Raw genomic sequence first — 19,135 nt, 5'->3', positions numbered from 1 at the left:
AGCGTGCGAGTTTTTGCTGAGCAACCCCGGCTGGCGCGGGGAGCTGCTTCCGAAGAAGAAGAAGCTGGTTTTGTGCCCTTTGCAGTTAATTACTTGCGGCGATTGATTTCCACTTCCGTGTAAACGCCGGGGATTACCGGTGAATGCGGCACAGGCGCTATTCAGCGCCGCCGCCACCCTGCCCGCCACAGGGCCCTGCCTGTTCTCCCCAAGGGGGATGCGACGCTGCCTTCATCCCCTCTGCCGTGCCCAGGGGGGTGGTGCTGGGGGCCAGGGGGCTGGGAAGGGCAAGATTTGGCACCTCTGACTTCCACCGCATGGCTGCGGGGTCGGTAATTGGTGCTGAGGTGGCATCTGCGCGCCGGGAAGGAGCCGTGCAGGGCAGCGGTGAGAGCACTGCTCCGGGAGGAGGCAGAGGAAGGGATGTAATTAGCGTTATCTCGTTACAACCGGCCACGAACCTCCCGGCGAGCACCCTGCCGGCCGGAGCAAAGGGTGCTGAGCGCCCACGGGAGCCCTCAGCGCCACGGGGCTGCTGCCCGAGAGGTGACATATCAGCCGGGAGCAGGTGTCGGGGACGAGGTGCCACTAACGAGCCCGGTGCCATTAACGAGCCTGGCTCTGCTAATGGGCATGCTGCTCAGCGTAGCCACGTGGGCAGGACCGGGGGGGCAATTACCACCAGGGCTAATAAAGCAGCGCCGCGTCCAGCCCTGCTGCTGGTTGCTGCCGGTGCCAGAAAGGGGCTGAAGAGGGGGGAATGTCCCCTGGACCTGGGGGGGGGACACGTGCCCAGACCTGCTGTCTGCTCCCCCAAATCCCCCCCCTGTGCTGCAGCCGGGGCAGAGGTGCAGGATTTGGCCCCCTCTGTGGATTCTGAGCTGGTGGCGCTGCCACCCCAGGGAGTCCCCAGAGGAGGGGACCAGGCTGGGTCACGGCCCCGATGTCCCTCGAGTCTCCTTTGGGGGCCGGGTGCCGGCCGGGGAAGGCGCAGGAGCGGGTCTGGGCTGCCGGCAGGCCGAAGGGGGAAGGGAAAGAGGCAGTTGCCATGGAAACAGAAAATAAAATCAATTCATCCTGCCGGTGGGTTCGCAGCGAAGTTGTGCCTGGCCAGGGCAGGGTCCCCCATCCCCGGGCACGGCACCCACGGTGGCCCCCAGCCCGCGGTCCCCTCCGTGCCCTTGTCACCCTGCCCGGGTCAGGGCACAGGGCAGTTTGGGCCAAAAGTGGGGACGCTACTGGGAGAAACTGGGGCGAGCCGCAGGGTTTGGGGACAGCATGGAGGTGGCTCCGTGGCACCAGCACTGGGTCTCATCCGGATCAGCCCCTGGATTGAGGCGTCCTGCCCTATTCCAGCCCCAGCACCGACATCACAGCAGCATTTTCACCAAGGCCAGGCACCGGCTGTGGCTCTCCCGGCATCCCAGCCCCACAGAGCCGTCCGTCCATCCGTCCGTCCGTCCGTCCATCCGTCCTGCTGCCTGTCCCCGTGCCAGTGCCCCGAGCGCTGGCCCCAGCTGCGGTGGCAGGGGCCTCATTACGGAGCCGTTCTCCCAGTGAATGTGGCAGCTCTCCTGGAACGGGCTTCATTAGCCGGAGGCGGACCTGAGCGGAATAACAAGCGGCTCGCCGGGGCGCGGGACGGGGTCCCCACGCGCACCCCAAGGGACACGGCCGTGCACTGGCTTGGCCACGTCCCCTCTCCTGTGGTCCTCAGCAGGACGTACACCCGGCTGAGACCTCCCAAACTCGTGCCGTGTGTGGCTCCTGATCCCTTTGCTGTCCTCCGGGGCTGTAGTTGAACGGGAAGCTCTGCCATGGGGTTGCCCCAACGCCGGTGCCGTGCCGGTGTCCCCAGGGGCAGTGCCAGGTCCTGGCCTTTGGTGGCAGGAGCCCCTCGCCCCTGTCACGCACCCGCACGCCCACGGCCACCTCCCCGGCGCCCTCCCCGCATCCCTGTCACAACAAAGGAAAACATCTTTGGATGGAAACTGCGGGAGGGTCGTCACGGCAACACTGCTGCAGGATTTCGCCAGAAACCCATCGTTCCGGCTCAAAAAGGCGCTCCTGGTCCCTGCTCTCTTCGTCGGTGCAAAACCGGACGGGGCTGGGGACGAAGCAGAGCGGGACCGAGGAGCAGAATGACCCAAGTGCCACCATGCTGGGGGGCAACCAGCCTGTCCCTGGTGTGGTTGGGGACATGGGGCGCAGCGGGGACCCCGCTGGGCAGCTGGGAGCAGCTCGGGGCAGAGCTGTCGGTGCCCATCCAGGCTGGATGTGCGGTGTGGGACAGGGCAGAGGATGAGGATGAGTGGGTGCTGCGGCTGGGGAACCCCAAATCCGACCCCAAATCCCTTTCCCCAAAAACGATGGGGAATCGGGGCCATCAAACCGTGCCACGTGGAGCTGCGTCTCAAAACCCATCCTGCCAGGCCGGATGGGAGGAGACGGGCACAAAGCAACATCAGGGCTTGGCCGCAGCCCAGGGGAACCCCACAAATTCACCTCCTGCCCTTGGGGACCGGCTGGAGGGAGCAACCCCGAGCTGGTGGAGCAGCCGGTCCCCGATGCCGTCCCGCCGTGGGCTGCGCTCCCCGGGCACGGAGCAGCTGCCAGCGCGGGGAGGAGCGCGGGGGGAGCGGTGTCTATTAAATCCTCATCCATAAGCCGCGCTGGCTGGTGTCTGTTATGACATTTATCTCCACTTGAGAGGAGAGCTCCGATAACTCACTGCCGGCACCTTCGCTCGGCAAGACAAATGGCCGGCAGCGTTTCGGCCACGGGGCCGGGGCTGCCCACGGGGCTCGGTCCTCGCTGGGCTCCTGCACAGCCATCCTGTGGGGCAGGGGGGGGTTTTGGGGAGAAATCCTCCCCCCCCCCCCAGGGGTGTGCTGCTGCTGTTGGTTCCCAGCTGGGAGAGGGGAAGAAGCGGCGCTGTCCCTGGGGGGGATGTGAAATGTAGAAGGGGGGATGTGGGGCTTGCCATGGGTGCGGGACCGAGGGCATCCTCCCCCCGAACGGTGCTGAGCTGGCGCTGGGTGAGCATTTTGGAGCTGGCCTCGTCCTGCTGAGCGTTGCCAACGGCGTGGCCTTGAGCTTGACCATCTGTGCTCACCCCCATCCCCATGCCGGGCCACCCCGCGTGCCGCCAGCCGCTCTGGGGACACAGAGACGGAGCAAGACGCTGCACCCATGGGTGCCCTTTCCCCCAAGACGATGAATTGGAGACCTGCAGGGTGGCACCACCCGACACCTCGGCAAGCGGGGACAGCACGGTGACAGCACCGGGTCCTTCTCCCCGGTCCCATTTGGCAAACACCACGGGGCCGTTAACCCCTGCCGCCTTCCCCCCTTGCGCCCGGGCACCTTTTGGGGCCGGGGGCCGCCAGCTGCAGAGGCAGAAAGGAGGGGAACAGAAGGGCTCTGTGGCAGGGGCTCACAAAAGGCAGGAAGCGGCACCCGGGGCCTCGAAGTCCCGCACAATGGAGTCGGAAATGAGAACTTTGCTCTCGGGTTTCCGCGGGCCCATCCTATAGATGAGGAAGAGAAAGGGCGCCCATCTCCGCGGCTGCTGCCAAATGGCAGGAGACAGGGCGGCTTTCTCCATTCAGGCCGGCAGGTTTCGGGGGGGAAAAAAAATGGAAAAAAAAAAGGTGCCCCCCCCCCCCCCCCCCATCCAGCTCGGTGACAGTTTTTCCCCTATGTTGGGGGTGACTTCTGGCATCGCAGCTTCCGAGCATCCTTCCCGCTTTATTGGGGTTTTTCCCAGGCTTTGTCCGCCCTCAGCACCTTCCTTCCTGCATCCTCAGCATCCTCCCGCATCCGCAGCATCTCCCACCCGACGCGGGGCCATACAGGGGTGTGTGTGTGTATGGGGGGGGGGGGCTGGATGCAGCCCGCACAGCTTGGCAGGGATTTAGGGGGAAGCAGGGAAAGTGCCCTTCAACTGTACCCCCCCCAAAAAAAATCCCAAGAGACAGTGGGTCCCCGTGCAGGGCTGGGGCGGGGTGCGCAGCACATGGGAGGGGGGGTTCAGGGCCGAGCAGTGATTTTGGGGTGCAGAGGGGCTGGAGGATGCCCCCCCACTTTACCAACACCCTAAAACCCACCGGGTGCCAGCGCAGGGATGCCGGGGGTGCGGTGCCAGCGGGGGGAAAAACCGGAGAAGAGGGGGGGGGGGGCGCAGAGGTCTAGGGGTGCTCCCCACCACCGGGACCCCCCCACACACCAAAAAAAAAAACCCTCTCCATCCTCGGCTGCCGGGGGGCTGCGGCGCGGCGGCGGGGGGGCGTGGGGGCGGCTCCGCTCTCGGGGGAGGGGGCGGCCCCTCCGGGGGGGTGGGGGGGGACGGGGACGGCCCCGGTTTATTGGGGGGGTGGGGGGGGGAGGCGGAGACGCATGCGCGGCCGCCCCTCGCCCTGCGCCCGGCAGCGCGGCGGGGCGCGGAGCGGGCGCGGGGTTCGCCGCCGCTGCGGGCAGGTGCGGGCGGGCGGCACCGGCGGCACCGGCGGGGGGGCCGCGCCTGCCGCCAGCCGCGATTGGCCCGGCCCGGCCCGGCTCGGCCCCCTCCGGGGGACCCCGACCCTCTGCGCCCCCCTCCCTTTCTCCCTCCGCTCCCCGTTTTTAAGCTCCCGGTGCCGGCGGGGAGCTCGGTGCGAGGCTTCTCCGGCGGCGATGAGCCCCTGCGCTCCGTGAGCACGGCCCCCAGGTACGTGCGGCACCGGTACCGGCAGCGGTATCGGTATCGGTATCGGTATCGGTATCGGTATCGGTATCGGTATCGGTATCGGTATCGGTATCCCTACCGGTACCGGCACCGGCACCGCCCGCGCCGCGCCCCCGCTGCGGTGCCCGGTGCCGCGCGGTGGGAGCGCACCGGGATGGGAACGGGGAAAGGGAACGGGAACGGGGACGGGGGCACCGTTTGGGGACGGATCCGAGCAGGGGACACGGTGGGGACAAGGTGGCTGTCACGGCTCCGGGGTGCGGGCACCGGGTTGGGGACAACGGGTTTGGGGCGGGGGACACCGGGGTGGGAAGGGATGAGGGGGGTTGGAGAGGGGGCGCGGTGCGACAGAGGGATGGGGACACTGGGGAGGGGGACACTGGGGATGGGGGGGACACTGGGGATGGGGGGGACACTGGGGATGAGGGGGGCACCGGCCGGGGGGGGCAGCAGGAGTGTGGTTGGGGGACAATAGGGCTGGCACCACTGGGATTGGGGGGACACTGGGGACACCAGGACATGGAGCCCAGGGCTCTGAGGCTGGGGACACCGGTGCTGACAGGGGCTTGGGGACACCAGGGCTGAGGCCAGTAGGACAGGCAGGGCTGGAGCGTGCTGACAGCGAGGTGGTGGCAGGGAGAGGAGACAAGGGACAACGGGGAGGGTGGCAGGTGCTGGGTGTCCCCTCCCTGTGGTGCTGGACCCGGTGGCACCGCGGTCCCATCACCCTGCCCGGTCCCCGTTGGTGCCACCGGGGTTTCCTCATCAGGGAGGGAGCCGGAAAGTTTCCGGACGCGGTGTCCCCAGTGTCCCCCCCCCAGCTGCTGGGGACCAGGCAGGGCTGGTGTCACAGCGGGGGCTCGGCACCGTGGGCAGGATGAGTCTCAGCCTGCATCCCCCCGGCTGCACGGCGAGGCTGGGATGGCCGGCGGGATGCCGGGAAGGATGGATGCGTGTGTGGGGACCAGCGAGGGCTTTGGGGTGCTCGGGGGCTCCCCAGGACCCCGGCACACCCGGTGTTTCGTGGGCAGGAAGGTGCTGGAGGCCCAGCCCTGGGCCAGGCCCGCTGGCCGCATCCTGCACCCTCCAGCCTCCCTGCTTTTGCTTTGGTGCTGGTGCTGCTTTTTGGGGCCGCTTGCTGGCGCGTGGCCGAGCCCGCTATAGGGCTGGGGTTTGCCGTGACTCTGAGTGAGCTTTGGGGCTCCTGCGACGGGCGCTCAGCCTCCCAGGGAGAGACAAAAAGCTTGGGGGGGTGGGGGGGGGAAGGTGGTGGGTGGGAAAAAAATAATAATAAAAATAAGAGCGAAATCTAAAATAAAGGCTGCAGACTGTCTGCCTAATAAAAATCGCACCCAGCAAAGGGCCCATATTGGCCAGGATCACAGTTTGCCGAGGTGCTAATTTATTCTCGCAGGCTTGGGGGGGAGCGGGAGCATCACGTTGCCTGCGAGATGTGACGGCAGCGCGCTTTGCAGAATTCCTTTGTTGTGGGCAGAGAGGAGGGGACGCGGAGCCAGCCCCGCTGCCGGGCTCCTGCCGTGGCCGCGCAGCCCTGCGGGGGCCCTGGGTGCTCGCCCCCTTCCCCGCCAGGAGGGACGTGGGGACATGGGGGGGGGGGTTGCAAGGGGGCAGGATCGGCCCCACGGGGAGGTGACAGCCTGGGTGGCTGGGTGCCGAATGCTCCACGGTGCCCTGATGGTGCTGGGGACCACGGTCACCCGTGGGGACAGCAGAGGTCACAGCGCCAGCACCACGGCTGCAGGTGGCGCGGGGCTGGGGGCACCCCCAAAGCTTGGGGGGTCCCCAAAGCTGGGGGCGCCCCCATCCTGCTGCAGCCCATGGGGGTGGCAGAGCCCCTGAGCACGTGTCCCCCTCAGTGTCCCCTCTGCTCCGCAGGGACCCCGAGGTCCGCAGCCCCCCGGCTGCCCCCTGCCCAGCCCCACGGCTCGGGGCAGGACGAGAAAATGCCCCAAAAAGTGGCAGGGTCAGCCCGGCACCCGGTGGCCTGGGAGGAATTAAGCTAGGTTTCAGCTGAAGCTAATCACCAGCCCCGGCTTTGCATATTCATGAGGCAGATGAATTATTCATGTGGTGACAGCTAGTGACAGATGTGAAAATGTTCGCCCGGCTTGGGGGGGCGGCTTTGCACCGGCGTTATTTTAAATTTCTCTCATCTGCCGTTCCTTTGGCTTTTGCCCGGTTTGCGGCAGGTGCCGGGCCGCGTAGGGCACGGGGACACTTCCCTTGTCCCCGAGAGGGCCCAGCCACGTGGCACCACGGCTATCACCGTGCCACGAGCCCGTGGCATCGCCCCGACTGCGGCCACCCGCAGCGCCTGCACCGCTCAGCCTGCGGGGACGCGGTGGCACGGCCGCCGCCACCTCTCCGTGCCACCCTCTGTGCCTTGGTGTCACCGCCAGCTGTGGCCGAGGACAGCGCGGTGACACCCGGCTGAACCCACGGCCCCCGTGCCAAATCCTCCCCCAGCGGCCGTGCTGGAGCTGACTGGGGGTTAGGGGATCAGGGAGACGGCCCCGTAATTAACGAGGCGCCGAGGATGCGGTCCCCGAGCTGGGGACATCTTAAGAGGGAGAAAATGAATTTGGGGAGGGGGAATGTTGGCTGTGCCCAGGCTCTGCTTTGTCCCCGCTGTCCCTGATGTCCCCTCTCCTGGGGGGTCCCCGCAGGGCGCGTGGTGGGGGCTGCGCACGGAGCTGGCACCGGCAGGGCTGGAGGCTCTGCTGCCGCTTCCCCTGACCTTGGGATCAACTTTTCGGGCCGGTGCTGGCTGAGAGCGGTGTCAGACACAGGGCCTAGGGACACGGGGGGGTCCTCCCTTTGTCTTCCTGCTTGGAGCAGAGTCACAGTGCCAGCGGGACGCAGTCCCCGTGCTCTCAGAGGGTCGGGGTGGCAGCGGCCAGCTGGGGCCGTGCGCCCTCGCCACGGGCTGGGGTCCCCAGGGAGGCAGCGGGTGCTGCCGTCCCCTCCCAGCACCGTGCCGCCACTGCTGCGAAAGCAAAACCTGCAGAAATGCTGATGTCAGGGACTCTGACAGCCAGGCAGCCCCTTCAGCACTGCGTGCACGGGGTCCTGCACCCGTTGCTGCCAGCTTGGGGACGGCCGTGGGACCGCGGTGCCACCCGGCCGCCCGTCCAGGCCCGGCGGGCGGCTGCGCATCCAAAGAGCAACTTCCATGTTTAACATTTAAATAAAATATTGAATGTTTACCCAGCGGCGTGGGCCGCGTTTGCTCAGCGAGGACCCATCTCCAGCACAGCGGCTCTGGGTAAACAGCGCAGAGCTTAGTGGAGTATTTATACGCTGGCACGTGGACGCCGCTCGTCGGGCTCTCCGCCGGGTCCCTTCGGCTCCGGATCCGTGCGGCCACCCCGACGTGGCCTGGAAGTTGCAGGGATGAGTGTTGAGGGAAGAAAAAAGGGAAAACAGGGGTGAAAAGGCCAAAAAAATGGACTGTGGGGTGATGCAAAGCCCAGGGATGTGTGTGAGTGCGGTGCTCAGGTTGGCAGTTCTACCCCAGTGCTGCATCTCCCGGGCACCCCAACCCTGCAGCCAGCACCCAAATCCTGCACCCACTGCTCCATCCCCATCCCGGGGTCCCCCTGTCCTGCACCCGGCACCGAGGGTTTGTGCTGGGAGAGCTGAGGAAGGCAGGATTTGCATTTCAATGGGGAGGAGCTGGAAACCCCAGCGCCTGGGCATGCCAAGTCACTTAGGTATTTATTTTTTTTTTCCTGTAGTGGGAAATCAGGGAAAAGTTGAGCGCTGGTTTCCAGCGGGGCTGGGGAAGCGGCAGCGGGGCTGGGATTTCGCTGGGATTTCCTTCCCAGAGAGCGAACCCCCCCCCCAGGCCTTAAGTCCTGCTGCTCTCCGAGCATCCCAGAGCTGTCCCCGGCTTTGCAGCGAGCCGCAGAGGCCGTCCCCGGCCGCATCCTTCCCTCCTGCAGATACGCTAAGGCACGGTGCGGAGCCACGCTGGGGGCCAGGCGACCCCCTCGGCTTTTATTAGCGGCAGGTTTCGGAGGCAGAAAGCCCCCCTGGAAGGGAAGGGGCAGCTGCCGGGGCTGCAAATGCTTTCTTCTGTAGAACAGGTGAAATAAAACCCAGCTCTGTGCCCCCCCCAAAAGGCCGTTTTCCAGCGCCGAACGCGGGGGGTCTCCTTTTTTTTTTTCTTGCCATTTCGCTCTTGATTTCTATTTTCGTCCCATAAAAGCAGAAGGGACAGGGGGAGGAATCAAGGGCTGGAAAATGGAGCATCGGGGAGCGGGGAAGCCGCGGGCTGAGCTGAAAGCCACAGCTCAAGGGGATTGAGGGGCCGTGTCCCCAAAACCAGGCGGTCCCCATCCCGGCCAGCGATCGGTGTCAGAGCCCGGGGGGGGTGCTGAGCATCCCTCCCAGACCGGGGACCGAATGATTTAGAAAACACCGATCGGTGCTGCAGTGAAGCAGACGGATGGGAGCTTTTTGGGCGAGCGGCGTTGCCGGTTTTATGCTCCACACCGGCTCCGGCAGCCGGAGGCATCCGCTGCATGTTAATGGGGCCGCATCCTGCATGGCCAGGCTGGGGGGGAGCCCGCAGGACCCCCGGGGCTTACCCGTGCCCCCGTAGCGGAGGCGCAGGGATGGCACCGTGATGGCACCGGCAGCGAAACCAAAAACTCTTCCCTGGGTTTGTGCTCTCCTGCTCCTCCCGGGGGGTCGGTGTCACCGTGGCCCTGCGGTGGTTTGGGGCCCGGTGGCGAGCCGCCAGGTAAACGGGGAGAGGTGAGAATCCGACCCTGTTCTCGTTGTAGGTCAAGGATGGTCCAGGTGATGGGGGATGCCGGCTGCTGGATCCTGCTCGGGCTCTCCCTGCTCCCCATCGCCGTGCTGGGTAAGTGGCCCCCAGGGGCCAGATCCTGCCCCCATTCCCCCCTCCCCAGCTGTGAGCAGGGGCAGTGGGCGAAGAGCAAGGAGCCGGCGCCTGCCAGCGGCGCGAAGTAGCTGGGGATAATTAGCCAATAAAAGGAAACAGACACAAATAATGAACTACTAGCGCTAATGAATGGTTAGGGCGAAGAACAACCGGCTCCAGGAGGGGGCTGGGTCTGCAGGCTCCGGCGTGCCCGCGCGATGCCCCGGATTAGTAAGGGAAAAGCCCCCCCCCCAGTAGGCTGTGATCCCCCCCTCGTGCTGGGCGAGACTTTAAACCCTTAATCCTGCTGGCTCGGCACCCCCCTCCACCGAGCTGCCCCCCACGGATCCTTTCTGCCCACCCCGTGTCCTCATCCTACATGGCAGGGGCACGGTGACGTCCAGATCCTGGGGGATTTGGGGACTTCTGGAATCCCGAAGGAGTGAGAGGCTCGGGGTGAAGCTTTGTGGCTGCGACGGGGTGGGAATAGGGTGGGGGATGGCGCCCGGGGGGGTCCTCACTGGGATTAGTGGCAGTCCCCAGCCAGCTTGGCTCTGCGGGGAGCATCCACCACCGTCCCCACAGGGCAGGGAGGGCAGCGCTTGGGGCTTTCTGAGAATTATGGGATTTGTGGGAGAGTGCCCGGGGGGGGCAGGATTACTGCAGGAAAAGGAGGAAGAGGAGGAGGTCTTCATCTCTGCCATGCTTTATCCCAGCTGGGGGGGGGGTGGCTTTCCCCCAGTGGGGTCAGGTGCCACCAAATTGCAGGGCAGGGACGGGACAAGACCCTACAGTGCCCTCCCGTCCCCCCAGCTCCCCCCACGCTATGGACAACCCTTCCAGCAGCCCCAGAGCCCATCCCCGTGGTATCTGGGCCCCTCTCCCCGCAGGCTCCCAGGACGATGGGAAGGTGATCCACATCAACCGGGTGCAGCACCAGGCTGTGCGCGTGGGGCTGGGGGAGCCCGTGGCCCTGCCCTGCCTCTTCCTGCTCCATCCCTCCGCCTCGCTGGGGCCCAACGAGCCCCCCGACCCTCCCCGCGTCAAATGGAGCAAGGTGCGCTCGGCCACCGGCCAGAGGGAGGACGTCCCCATCCTGGTGGCCAAGGACAACGCGGTGAAGGTGGTGAAAGCCTACGAGGGCCGGGTGTCGCTGCCCGGCTACCCCCGCGACCGCTACAACGCCACGCTGCTGCTGCGCGCCGCCCGCGCCAGCGACGCGGGGCTGTACCGCTGCGAGGTGGTGGCCGGCATCGACGATGAGCAGGACCTGCTGCCCCTCGAGGTGACGGGTGAGTCGCGGGGCAGCGCGCTGCGCGCTTGGGGGGGGTGCTCGTGTGAGCCGTGCACACTTTGTGAGCCATGCACGCCACGCGAGCCGTGCGCGCCGTGCGCCCTGGGCGAGCCGTGCACCCTGCGTCCCCTGTGCGAGCCTCGCAAGCCATGCACACCGTGCAAGCTCTGTGCCCCATACACGCCCCATAACCCACAGTTGTACCCTGTATGCTCTGTGCTCCTCGTGTGAGCCATGCGTGCCATGCACCCTATGCAAGCTGTGCGCCCCATGTGCCCTACACAAGCCCTGCTCACCCTACATGCTATGCTCACCCTACAAGCCATGCTCACCTTACAAGCTATGCTCACCCTACAAGCCGTGCACACCCTTCAAGCCGTGCACCCTCTATAAGCCATGCATCCCATCCAAGCCACGCAGCCCACGTGCCCTGCACCCCTTCTGCACGCAGTGCACCTCACGCACCCAGTGCACGCCACGCGCACTGCGCACCCCGTGCGAGCCGTGCCACCCGCTCTCCTTCCAGGCGTCGTCTTCCACTACCGCCCGGCGGGGGAGCGCTACGCGCTGACCTTCGCCGCCGCCCAGCGTGCCTGCCTGGACAACTCGGCCGTCATCGCCTCGCCCCAGCACCTCCAGGCTGCCTTCGAGGACGGCTACGACAACTGCGACGCGGGCTGGCTGGCTGACCAGAGCGTGCGGTAAGCGCACGGTGCGGGCACCCCTTGCCGTGGGCACCCACGGAGCTGAGCACCCCCCTTTGTGCCCCTCTCCCGCAGGTACCCCATCACGCTGTCCCGGCCCGGCTGCTACGGGGACCGCAACAGCCTCCCCGGCGTCCGCAGCTACGGCCAGAGGGAGCCCGGGGAAGTGTACGATGTCTACTGCTACGCACGGGAGCTGCAAGGCAAGCGGCGCCGTGGTGGCGGGCACGTGCCAGGGGACTTCGCTTGGCACGCTCGGTGCCACCCTTGGGGATGGTGACGGCTTTCCAACGAGCTCCACTCTCTTGCAGGGAAGGTGTTTTACGCCACGGCGCCGGGGCGGTTCACCTTGCAGGGGGCCCGGAGGCACTGCCAGGCCCGGGGGGCTTCGTTGGCCACCACCGGGCAGCTCTACCTGGCCTGGCGTGATGGCCTGGACCAGTGCGACCCCGGCTGGCTGGCGGACGGCAGCATCCGCTACCCCATCAGGGTCCCACGCAGGAAATGCGGCGGCGAGGCCTCGGGCGTCAGGACCCTCTACCAGTTCCCCAACCGCACCGGCTTCCCCCAGCCGGCCTCCAAATTTGATGCTTACTGCTACAAAGGTAACGGAGACGGGCTGTGGTGCCACCACCGGGTCCCCGCTTGTGTCCCCAGGCACCCAGCCCACCCCCGGTCCTCCTCCCCACAGCGGACACGCCGGATGCCGGTGATTTCACCGCAGCGCACGCGGGGCAGAAGGAGCAGGAGCTGCCCACTCCCGACCCGCCGGGCAGTGACAACGTGCTGGTGGAGCACGCGGAGGAGCGCGAGGACCCGGCCACCTCTGGGGACACCCCACGCGTCGGCCTCCTGCCGCAACCGGGGGCTGCGGGGCCGGGGGAGGATGAGGATGAGCAGCTGCGGGCGGTGAGCGGCAGCGCGGCAACGTGGCGCGGTGACATCCCCGGGGCCAACGGCACGGCCCTGCCGCCGGCCACCACCTCCTCGCCGGCGTGGCCCCACGAGGACGAAGCCCTCAACGTGGTGGACCAGGCGCCAGAGAGCACCCGGCAGGATCCGGCCGGCAGCAGCCCAGCACCACCACCAGTGCAAGAAGCCCCCGACCCCGAGGAGCCCCCAGTTGCCCTGCTGCCACGGTCCCAAAGCCCAGCCCAGGAGGTCACCAGCTCACCGACGGCATCGCCTGGCTTGGGGACAGTCCCTGGCATGGCAGCAGAGACCCCCAGCACCCCTCTGGGCAGCTCACGTGCCCCCAGACGGAGCAGCTACGCCGGGCTGAACGGGCGCCACTTCCAGCTGCAGCGGCAGAGCCGGGACCCCCCGGTGGCTGAGGACCCCCCAGTGACCGAGGACCCCCCGGTGTCTGGAGATCCCACAGTGTCTGGGGACCCCACAGTGGCTGGGGACCCTACGGGGGCCGGGGACCCAGCGGGGACAGTCACCCACGCCCCCATCCCGGCCCTGGAGGTGAAGGGGGCTGCAGCCAACGCGGTGGAGACGTGGAGCATCGCCCACACCGGTGCTGAGAGCCCCCCTGGGGGGGGTCCCTACCCCCTCTCCAACGAGGTGGAGGATGAGATCGGCCACAGTAAGTGATGCTTGGTGGGAGGGGGTGCAGGGGGAGGGTGGTGGCAGTGGCCTTGGGGTGCTCCAGCCCAGGGGACCCCCACCTTGTGCCATCTCTTGCAGAGCTGCAGGCACCGGCCACTGCCCCGGTGCCCCCGTCACCGAGGGATTCTCCACAGTGGAGCCCCCGCACGGCCCCGCGTGGTCCCGGGGGGGCTGCACGGACGTCCCTGCCACCGTCACCACCCACCCCCGTGGCTCCCCACGGTGCTTCCGACCACCAGGATGTCACCATGGAGGGGTCACCGCCCCACGGCCCCAGTGCCCGCGGTGACTCCCCCTGGCTGCCTGCGGATGCCACCGAGGACTTCTCCGGGGACACCCCTCCCAAGGAGGATGGTGACCCCATCCCACCACGGCCCCCGCTGCCCCCAGCCCCGCTGGTGGCCGATTTCCCCGAAACGTCCCCGCAGCCCGGCGGAGATGGCAGCGGGGCCCTGGGGGACGGCTCACTGGAGAGGCAGAGGAAGGCAGTGACCTTCCTCCACCTGCCCATGGGGCTCCCGGGCACCACGGTGGCGGCTTCTCCCCATCCCCATCCCCATCCCCATCAGGGCGGGCTGAGCCCCACAGCTCCCCAGGGGACACCCGAAATGGGGGCTGAAGCTGGCCACGAGCACCCAGCCGGGTACGGGGATGCGGGGACAGGGACGGCTGAGCCGAGGGACGAAGCAGCCGTCACCCCCGTGGCAGGGGACATCCCCTCGCCTTCACCCACAGCCAGCGAGGTGACCCCGCGGGGTGGCTCCGAGTGGCCGGCGGAGGGCACAGGGGAGGCAGAGGACGGGTCCACGGGTGCCCCCCGACCCTTGAGCCCCACGGCGCCGGAGCTGGAGGGAGCCGAGCATCTCCTGCACCCCCCAGCCCCCCGGCAGCCCCCCAGCCCTAGCGAGGAGGACACCTCGGGGGAGGCAAAGAGGGAAGACCCCCCCACTCTGGAAACCCACCCACCAGCTCCCACCGACACCCCTTGGCCATCATCCCCCACTCCCCACCCATGGGTGCCGGAGGTGCCCGGGTCCCCGAGCGCAGAGCCGCTCTTTGAGCCGTCCACAACTGGGGGGCCCGGGGGGGCCCCGCTGCTGGATGCCGACAGCGGGAGCGGCGAGGAGCCCTTGCTGGAGGAGAGGGAGCTGCTGGCTTGGACGGGCACCGGCAACGCCAGCCGGCACGGTGAGCACGGTGCCACGGGGTGCTGGGGACGCTGGGCACGGTGCGGTGCGGTCCCATGGGGTCGGGTTGAAGGCAGAGGTTTTACCCAAGCCAGAGGGCTCCTCGGGAGACTTCGGTGCTCGTTTTGTGCCTGTGACAGGTTCAGCGCGTAGCCGGGGTTTCTCAAAGCGCGCTGAGCTCTTAACACGAGCCAGGAAAGCGTCCTCCTAAATATTTAATATTTGCAGTCGCTAATAATAATCGCTAGCGAGGCAGCTCCTGGTGAGCATACACAGCCTGGTAGTGTCTGGGAAAAAAATATGTATATATGGAACAAAAATACATGAGATTTAGAGCCACTGAGAGGTGGAAAAGTCGCCGTGGTCCATGCGCCAAGGCTCTGGGGCAGGGCCAGGAATGGGTTTGCGCTGTCCCCATGCTGCCAGCAAGGAGCTGGGGCTGGTGCTGGGGCTGGGTGGGCATCCCGGTGCTTGGTGCAGCACCATGGGGGCAATGGGGTGGAGGGGGGCGAAGCACCGGGGTGCCCCCCGTGACGGCACCCGCTCCTACCCCGCAGCTCCATCCGATCCGTGCCAGAACAACCCGTGCCTGCACGGTGGGACCTGCCGTGCCAACGGCTCCGTCTGCAGCTGCAGCTGTGCCCAGGGCTTCACCGGGGAGAACTGCGAGATCGGTGAGCGTGCCGTGCCCCCTGTGCCGTGCCCGTGCTGCCGGAGGGGTCGGCGTGGGCAGGGGAGGTTGCCGGGGGTCTTGGTGTGCCCAAAGCCCCCCGCTGTCCCATCAGACATCGACGACTGCCTGTCGAGCCCCTGCCAGAACGGCGGCACCTGCATCGACGAGGTCAACTCCTTCGTCTGCCTCTGCCTGCCCAGCTACGGGGGCAGCCGCTGCGAGAAAGGTGGGGAATGAGCGGCACGGGGCAGCCCCCTCGTCCCACCTCCGTGGGCAGCATCGCTGGCCAAATCCAGCCCCTGCCCCTATGGGGACCCAGGAGCCTCTCCCCCTGCGGTGGGGAGCGCCTCCGTGCACCCCGGGGTGCTGGGGGCTGGCCGCAGTCCCCGGTGTCCCCATGTCCCCGCAGACACGGAGGGCTGCGACCACAATTGGCACAAGTTCCAGGGCCACTGCTACCGCTACTTCGCCCGCCGGCGCTCCTGGGAGGACGCGGAGAGGGACTGCCGCCGCCGTGCCGGGCACCTCACCAGCATCCACTCGCAGGAGGAGCACGGCTTCATCAACAGTACGGGGTTTTGGGGGGAGGGCAGGGGACAGGGGGACCCCCCAGGGACGGGGCTGACCCCATCCCAGTGCTCAGCACTCCCTGCGATGCTGGGGTTGCTCCCTGTGTTTCCAGTTTGGGTCATTTTCATGCTACATTGGGGCTGTTGGGGCTCGGGGTCTGGAGGGGGCAGTGGGTGAGGAGAGGGTCCCCTGGGTGCTGGCACAGGTCCCCATGTCCCTCGTGCCCTAGCAGGAGGATCCCATCACTCTCCAGCCACGGACCCTGCAGCCTGGAGAGCTCCTGGAGCTTTCCAGGCACCGGCACCCCTGGGTGCTCCTCACCTCCATGGGTGCGGGTGTGGGTGGTTGGGGACCCCCCCTCACCCCTTTCTCACCAGGTTTTGGGCACGAGAACACCTGGATCGGGCTCAATGACAGAATCGTGGAGCAGGACTTCCAGTGGACGGACAACACCGGCCTGGTGAGACCCATGGAGGTGGCTCCTGCTGGGGCGCAGGGTGTGGGGTGTGGGTGCTCTCATCACCTCCCCCCCCTCGTCTCCCACCAGCAATACGAGAACTGGAGGGAGAACCAACCCGACAATTTCTTCGCGGGCGGCGAGGACTGCGTGGTGCTGGTGTCCCACGAGATCGGCAAGTGGAACGACGTGCCCTGCAACTACAACCTGCCCTACATCTGCAAGAAAGGCACGGGTACGAGACAGGAGGGATAGGGGCGGCCCCAGGGTCCCCATCCTGCAGCCCCAGCCCAATCCCAGCATCCCCATCCTCCATCCTCATCCCATGGCTCCCAGTATCCCCATCCCAGCATCTCCATCCCATGGCCCCCATCATCCCCATCCTTCATCCCCATCCTCCATCCTCATCCTTTATCCTCATCCTCATCCCACATCCCCATCCCATGGCCCCCAACATCCCCATCCCATGACCCCCATCATCCCCATCCTTCATCCCCATCCTCCATCCTCATCCTTTATCCTCATCCCAAATCCCCATCCCATGGCCTCCAACATCCCCATCCCATGGTCCCCACCATCCCCATCCCCATCCCCACCCTTCAGCCTCCAGGCACCTCCTCATCCTCAGGAAACCTCCCAGCCCCTCCCCAAGGAAAACTCGAGCAGCTCCCCTTAATCTCCATTATATATTTTTTTTTCCCCATGGTTAATTCTTCCCTCTCCGCTTTAATTTGCTTAATTTGCCGCCGTTAAAACTATTAAGTCCTCATTCCTTATCTTGAAAGTTATATTAACCTCCAGCTGTTCGCTGTGAGCCGGAGGAGCGCGCCTCCCTCTCCCGCCGGCCCCGCGTAACGATGTGCTCGCCCCGATAAGGCCGTTAATTACCTATGTAAATCCTCGGGAACACCTCGCTGCGAATCTGGCAGAGGAACCCCTCCTCGACGGACGGGCTCTGTCACGAAGCCGTCGCCGCCGCTCGGCCTCGCGGAACCGGCGGCATGTGGGGGGTGTCCCCACGTCCCCCTCCCGGTGGCTGGGATCCGGGTGGTGGCTGACGAGGGGTTTGTGTCCCCCCCTCTCCCCAGTGCTGTGCGGGCCCCCGCCGGAGGTGGAGAACGCCTTCGTCGTGGGGAAGAAGAAGGAGAAGTACAGCATCCACTCGAGCGTGCGCTACCAGTGCGAGGAGGGCTTCACCCAGCGCCACATCCCCACCATCAAGTGCCACAGCAACGGCAAGTGGGACCGGCCCAAAATCCTCTGCACAAAACGTTAGTGGGGGCCTGGGGAGGGGTGGGAGGGGGGTTTGGGAACGGTGCGTGGGTTTGGGGGCTCCCTGACCCCCCCCCTCCCCGGCCCCCTTGCTCTTTGCCCCCCGTTAGCCAGGCGGTCGCACCGGGCGCGGCGGCACCACCGGCACCGCCACAGCCACCCCCACCACCAGCACCACCACCACAAACCCCGCAAGGAGCGGCGAAAACACCGCAAGCACCTCCGGCTGGACTGGATGGAGGAGGGCCACTACTTCTAGAGCCGGGGTTGATGGGGGTTGGGGGGGGGAGCAGCAAGCACAAGGGCCCCCGCGGGCGCCCCGGGACCAGCCGTCTCTGGGATGGGACGTGGTGACGTTTCCCGACCCCCTTCCCTCCCACCCGACCCCCTTCCCTCTTTTATAACCTCCCCCCCCCCCACTTTGCTTTAGCTCCTAGGATGCCCGGCCCCGTAGGGAATAGGATCGGGCGGGGGCGGCAGCGTGTGCGTCCCCAGCCCTCCCCGCATGCCCCACGCTCAGTCCTCGACCCCGCGGGGCCGTGCCCGCACCCCCAAGGTCGAGCCCCCAGCCCCGCACGGGGACCCCCAAATCCCCGTGGAGCCCTGGGGGGGCTGTTCTGCAGCTGGCTGATTGCCCCTGCTGGGGTCTGGTCCCCTCCACCGGGTTTTTTGGGGGGAGGGGGTCATGCAGCAGCCCCCCACCCATCACCCCGACTGCCCTTGGCCATCGCATCCCCTTGGATGGCTCCAGTTTTTTAACAGCCTCCCCGTCTTCCTGCCCGCGGGGCGTCCCCACGCCTGGCAAGGGGTCCCCGTCCCTGTTCCTGCCCCGGCTCGCGGGGCTACCCCGCACCAGGGCCCTCCCGGCTGGTTTTGGGGTTGGATTTTCCCTTTTCCGTTCATTGTCAGTTCCCCGTTGGAGTTGGCGTGTGTGTGTGTACGGCGCTTTCTGATCTCTGCTGTTTGCGACGTGACTGCCGTGTCCCGTTCCCCTTCTCCCCCCCCCTCTCCTCCTCCGTGGCATTTCTGACTCTCTGCGTTTCTGTACTGCTGGACATTTTAATAAATTTTTTTAACAGTTCAGTGGCCCCCACCCTGTGCTTTCCTGGGCTCCTGGAGGAGCGGGGACCCCGGGGACGGTCCCTCCGAAGTGGCTTGACTTGGCCGGGACCCGGCGCGCGGTAACGGCGCTCTCCATCTGCTTCCTTTTGCCACCCCGAAATTAATTTGAAGCAGACACATTCCTTCTCCGCCGGCTCGTTTCGCCAGCCCTGCTCATGAGTCACGCCGGCGGTGAGCCTGATGAATTCATCGGGGCGCTGCCTGCGTTAGCCACGGGTGCAGGGGCTGTGCCACCGCCCCGGCTGCCATCCGTCAGCGGGTGACAGCCATCACCTGGGGCACCGGTGGCCCCCCCATGCCCCGTGCTCCCCTCCTGGGGGTCCCGGTGGCCAGGAGTGTCACCTTCCAGCAGCTATTTATTTTCATCAGTGCTGGGAGGCCGTAAAGGTGATGGATGGGCTGTGCTCAGCTGGGCTTGGCGCAGGGGAAGCCCCACGCGGCTGCTGAGCCCCCTCCGGCATGGGGGACAGCGGGGTCCCCGTCCCCTCTTTGTGCCCTGTTGTCCCCGCGGGGGCTCACGGGTTGCTGCCGGCACCGTGGTGCCTTGGAACTGCTCCCCCTGCTCGCTTGGGGCTGGTCCTGATAAATTTGTAGGGTTGCCACA

General features: G+C 66.6%; 1 protein-coding gene across 1 annotated transcript; it reads left to right on the top strand.

Moving 5' to 3' along the window:
• The first annotated feature begins 4,650 nt into the window (after positions 1 to 4,650).
• On the top strand, positions 4,651 to 18,490 carry NCAN (neurocan). Its single transcript, XM_032203828.1, has 15 exons — positions 4,651 to 4,708; positions 9,538 to 9,617; positions 10,529 to 10,930; positions 11,459 to 11,633; positions 11,712 to 11,839; positions 11,948 to 12,241; positions 12,328 to 13,227; positions 13,329 to 14,438; positions 14,995 to 15,111; positions 15,223 to 15,336; positions 15,520 to 15,678; positions 16,058 to 16,140; positions 16,228 to 16,372; positions 17,226 to 17,408; positions 17,524 to 18,490. The coding sequence occupies exons 2-15, from the start codon at positions 9,545 to 9,547 to the stop codon at positions 17,811 to 17,813; spliced, it is 4,173 nt and encodes a 1,390-aa protein (XP_032059719.1). The 5' UTR covers positions 4,651 to 4,708; positions 9,538 to 9,544; the 3' UTR covers positions 17,814 to 18,490.
• Positions 18,491 to 19,135: the final 645 nt, after the last annotated feature.

The sequence above is a fragment of the Aythya fuligula genome, chromosome 26 (genome assembly GCF_009819795.1).
Source record: "Aythya fuligula isolate bAytFul2 chromosome 26, bAytFul2.pri, whole genome shotgun sequence".
In the NCBI taxonomy this organism is placed as follows: Eukaryota; Metazoa; Chordata; class Aves; order Anseriformes; family Anatidae; genus Aythya; species Aythya fuligula.
The sequence above is the reverse complement of the archived record's forward strand: the minus strand, read 5'-3'. Positions and strand labels throughout refer to the sequence as shown.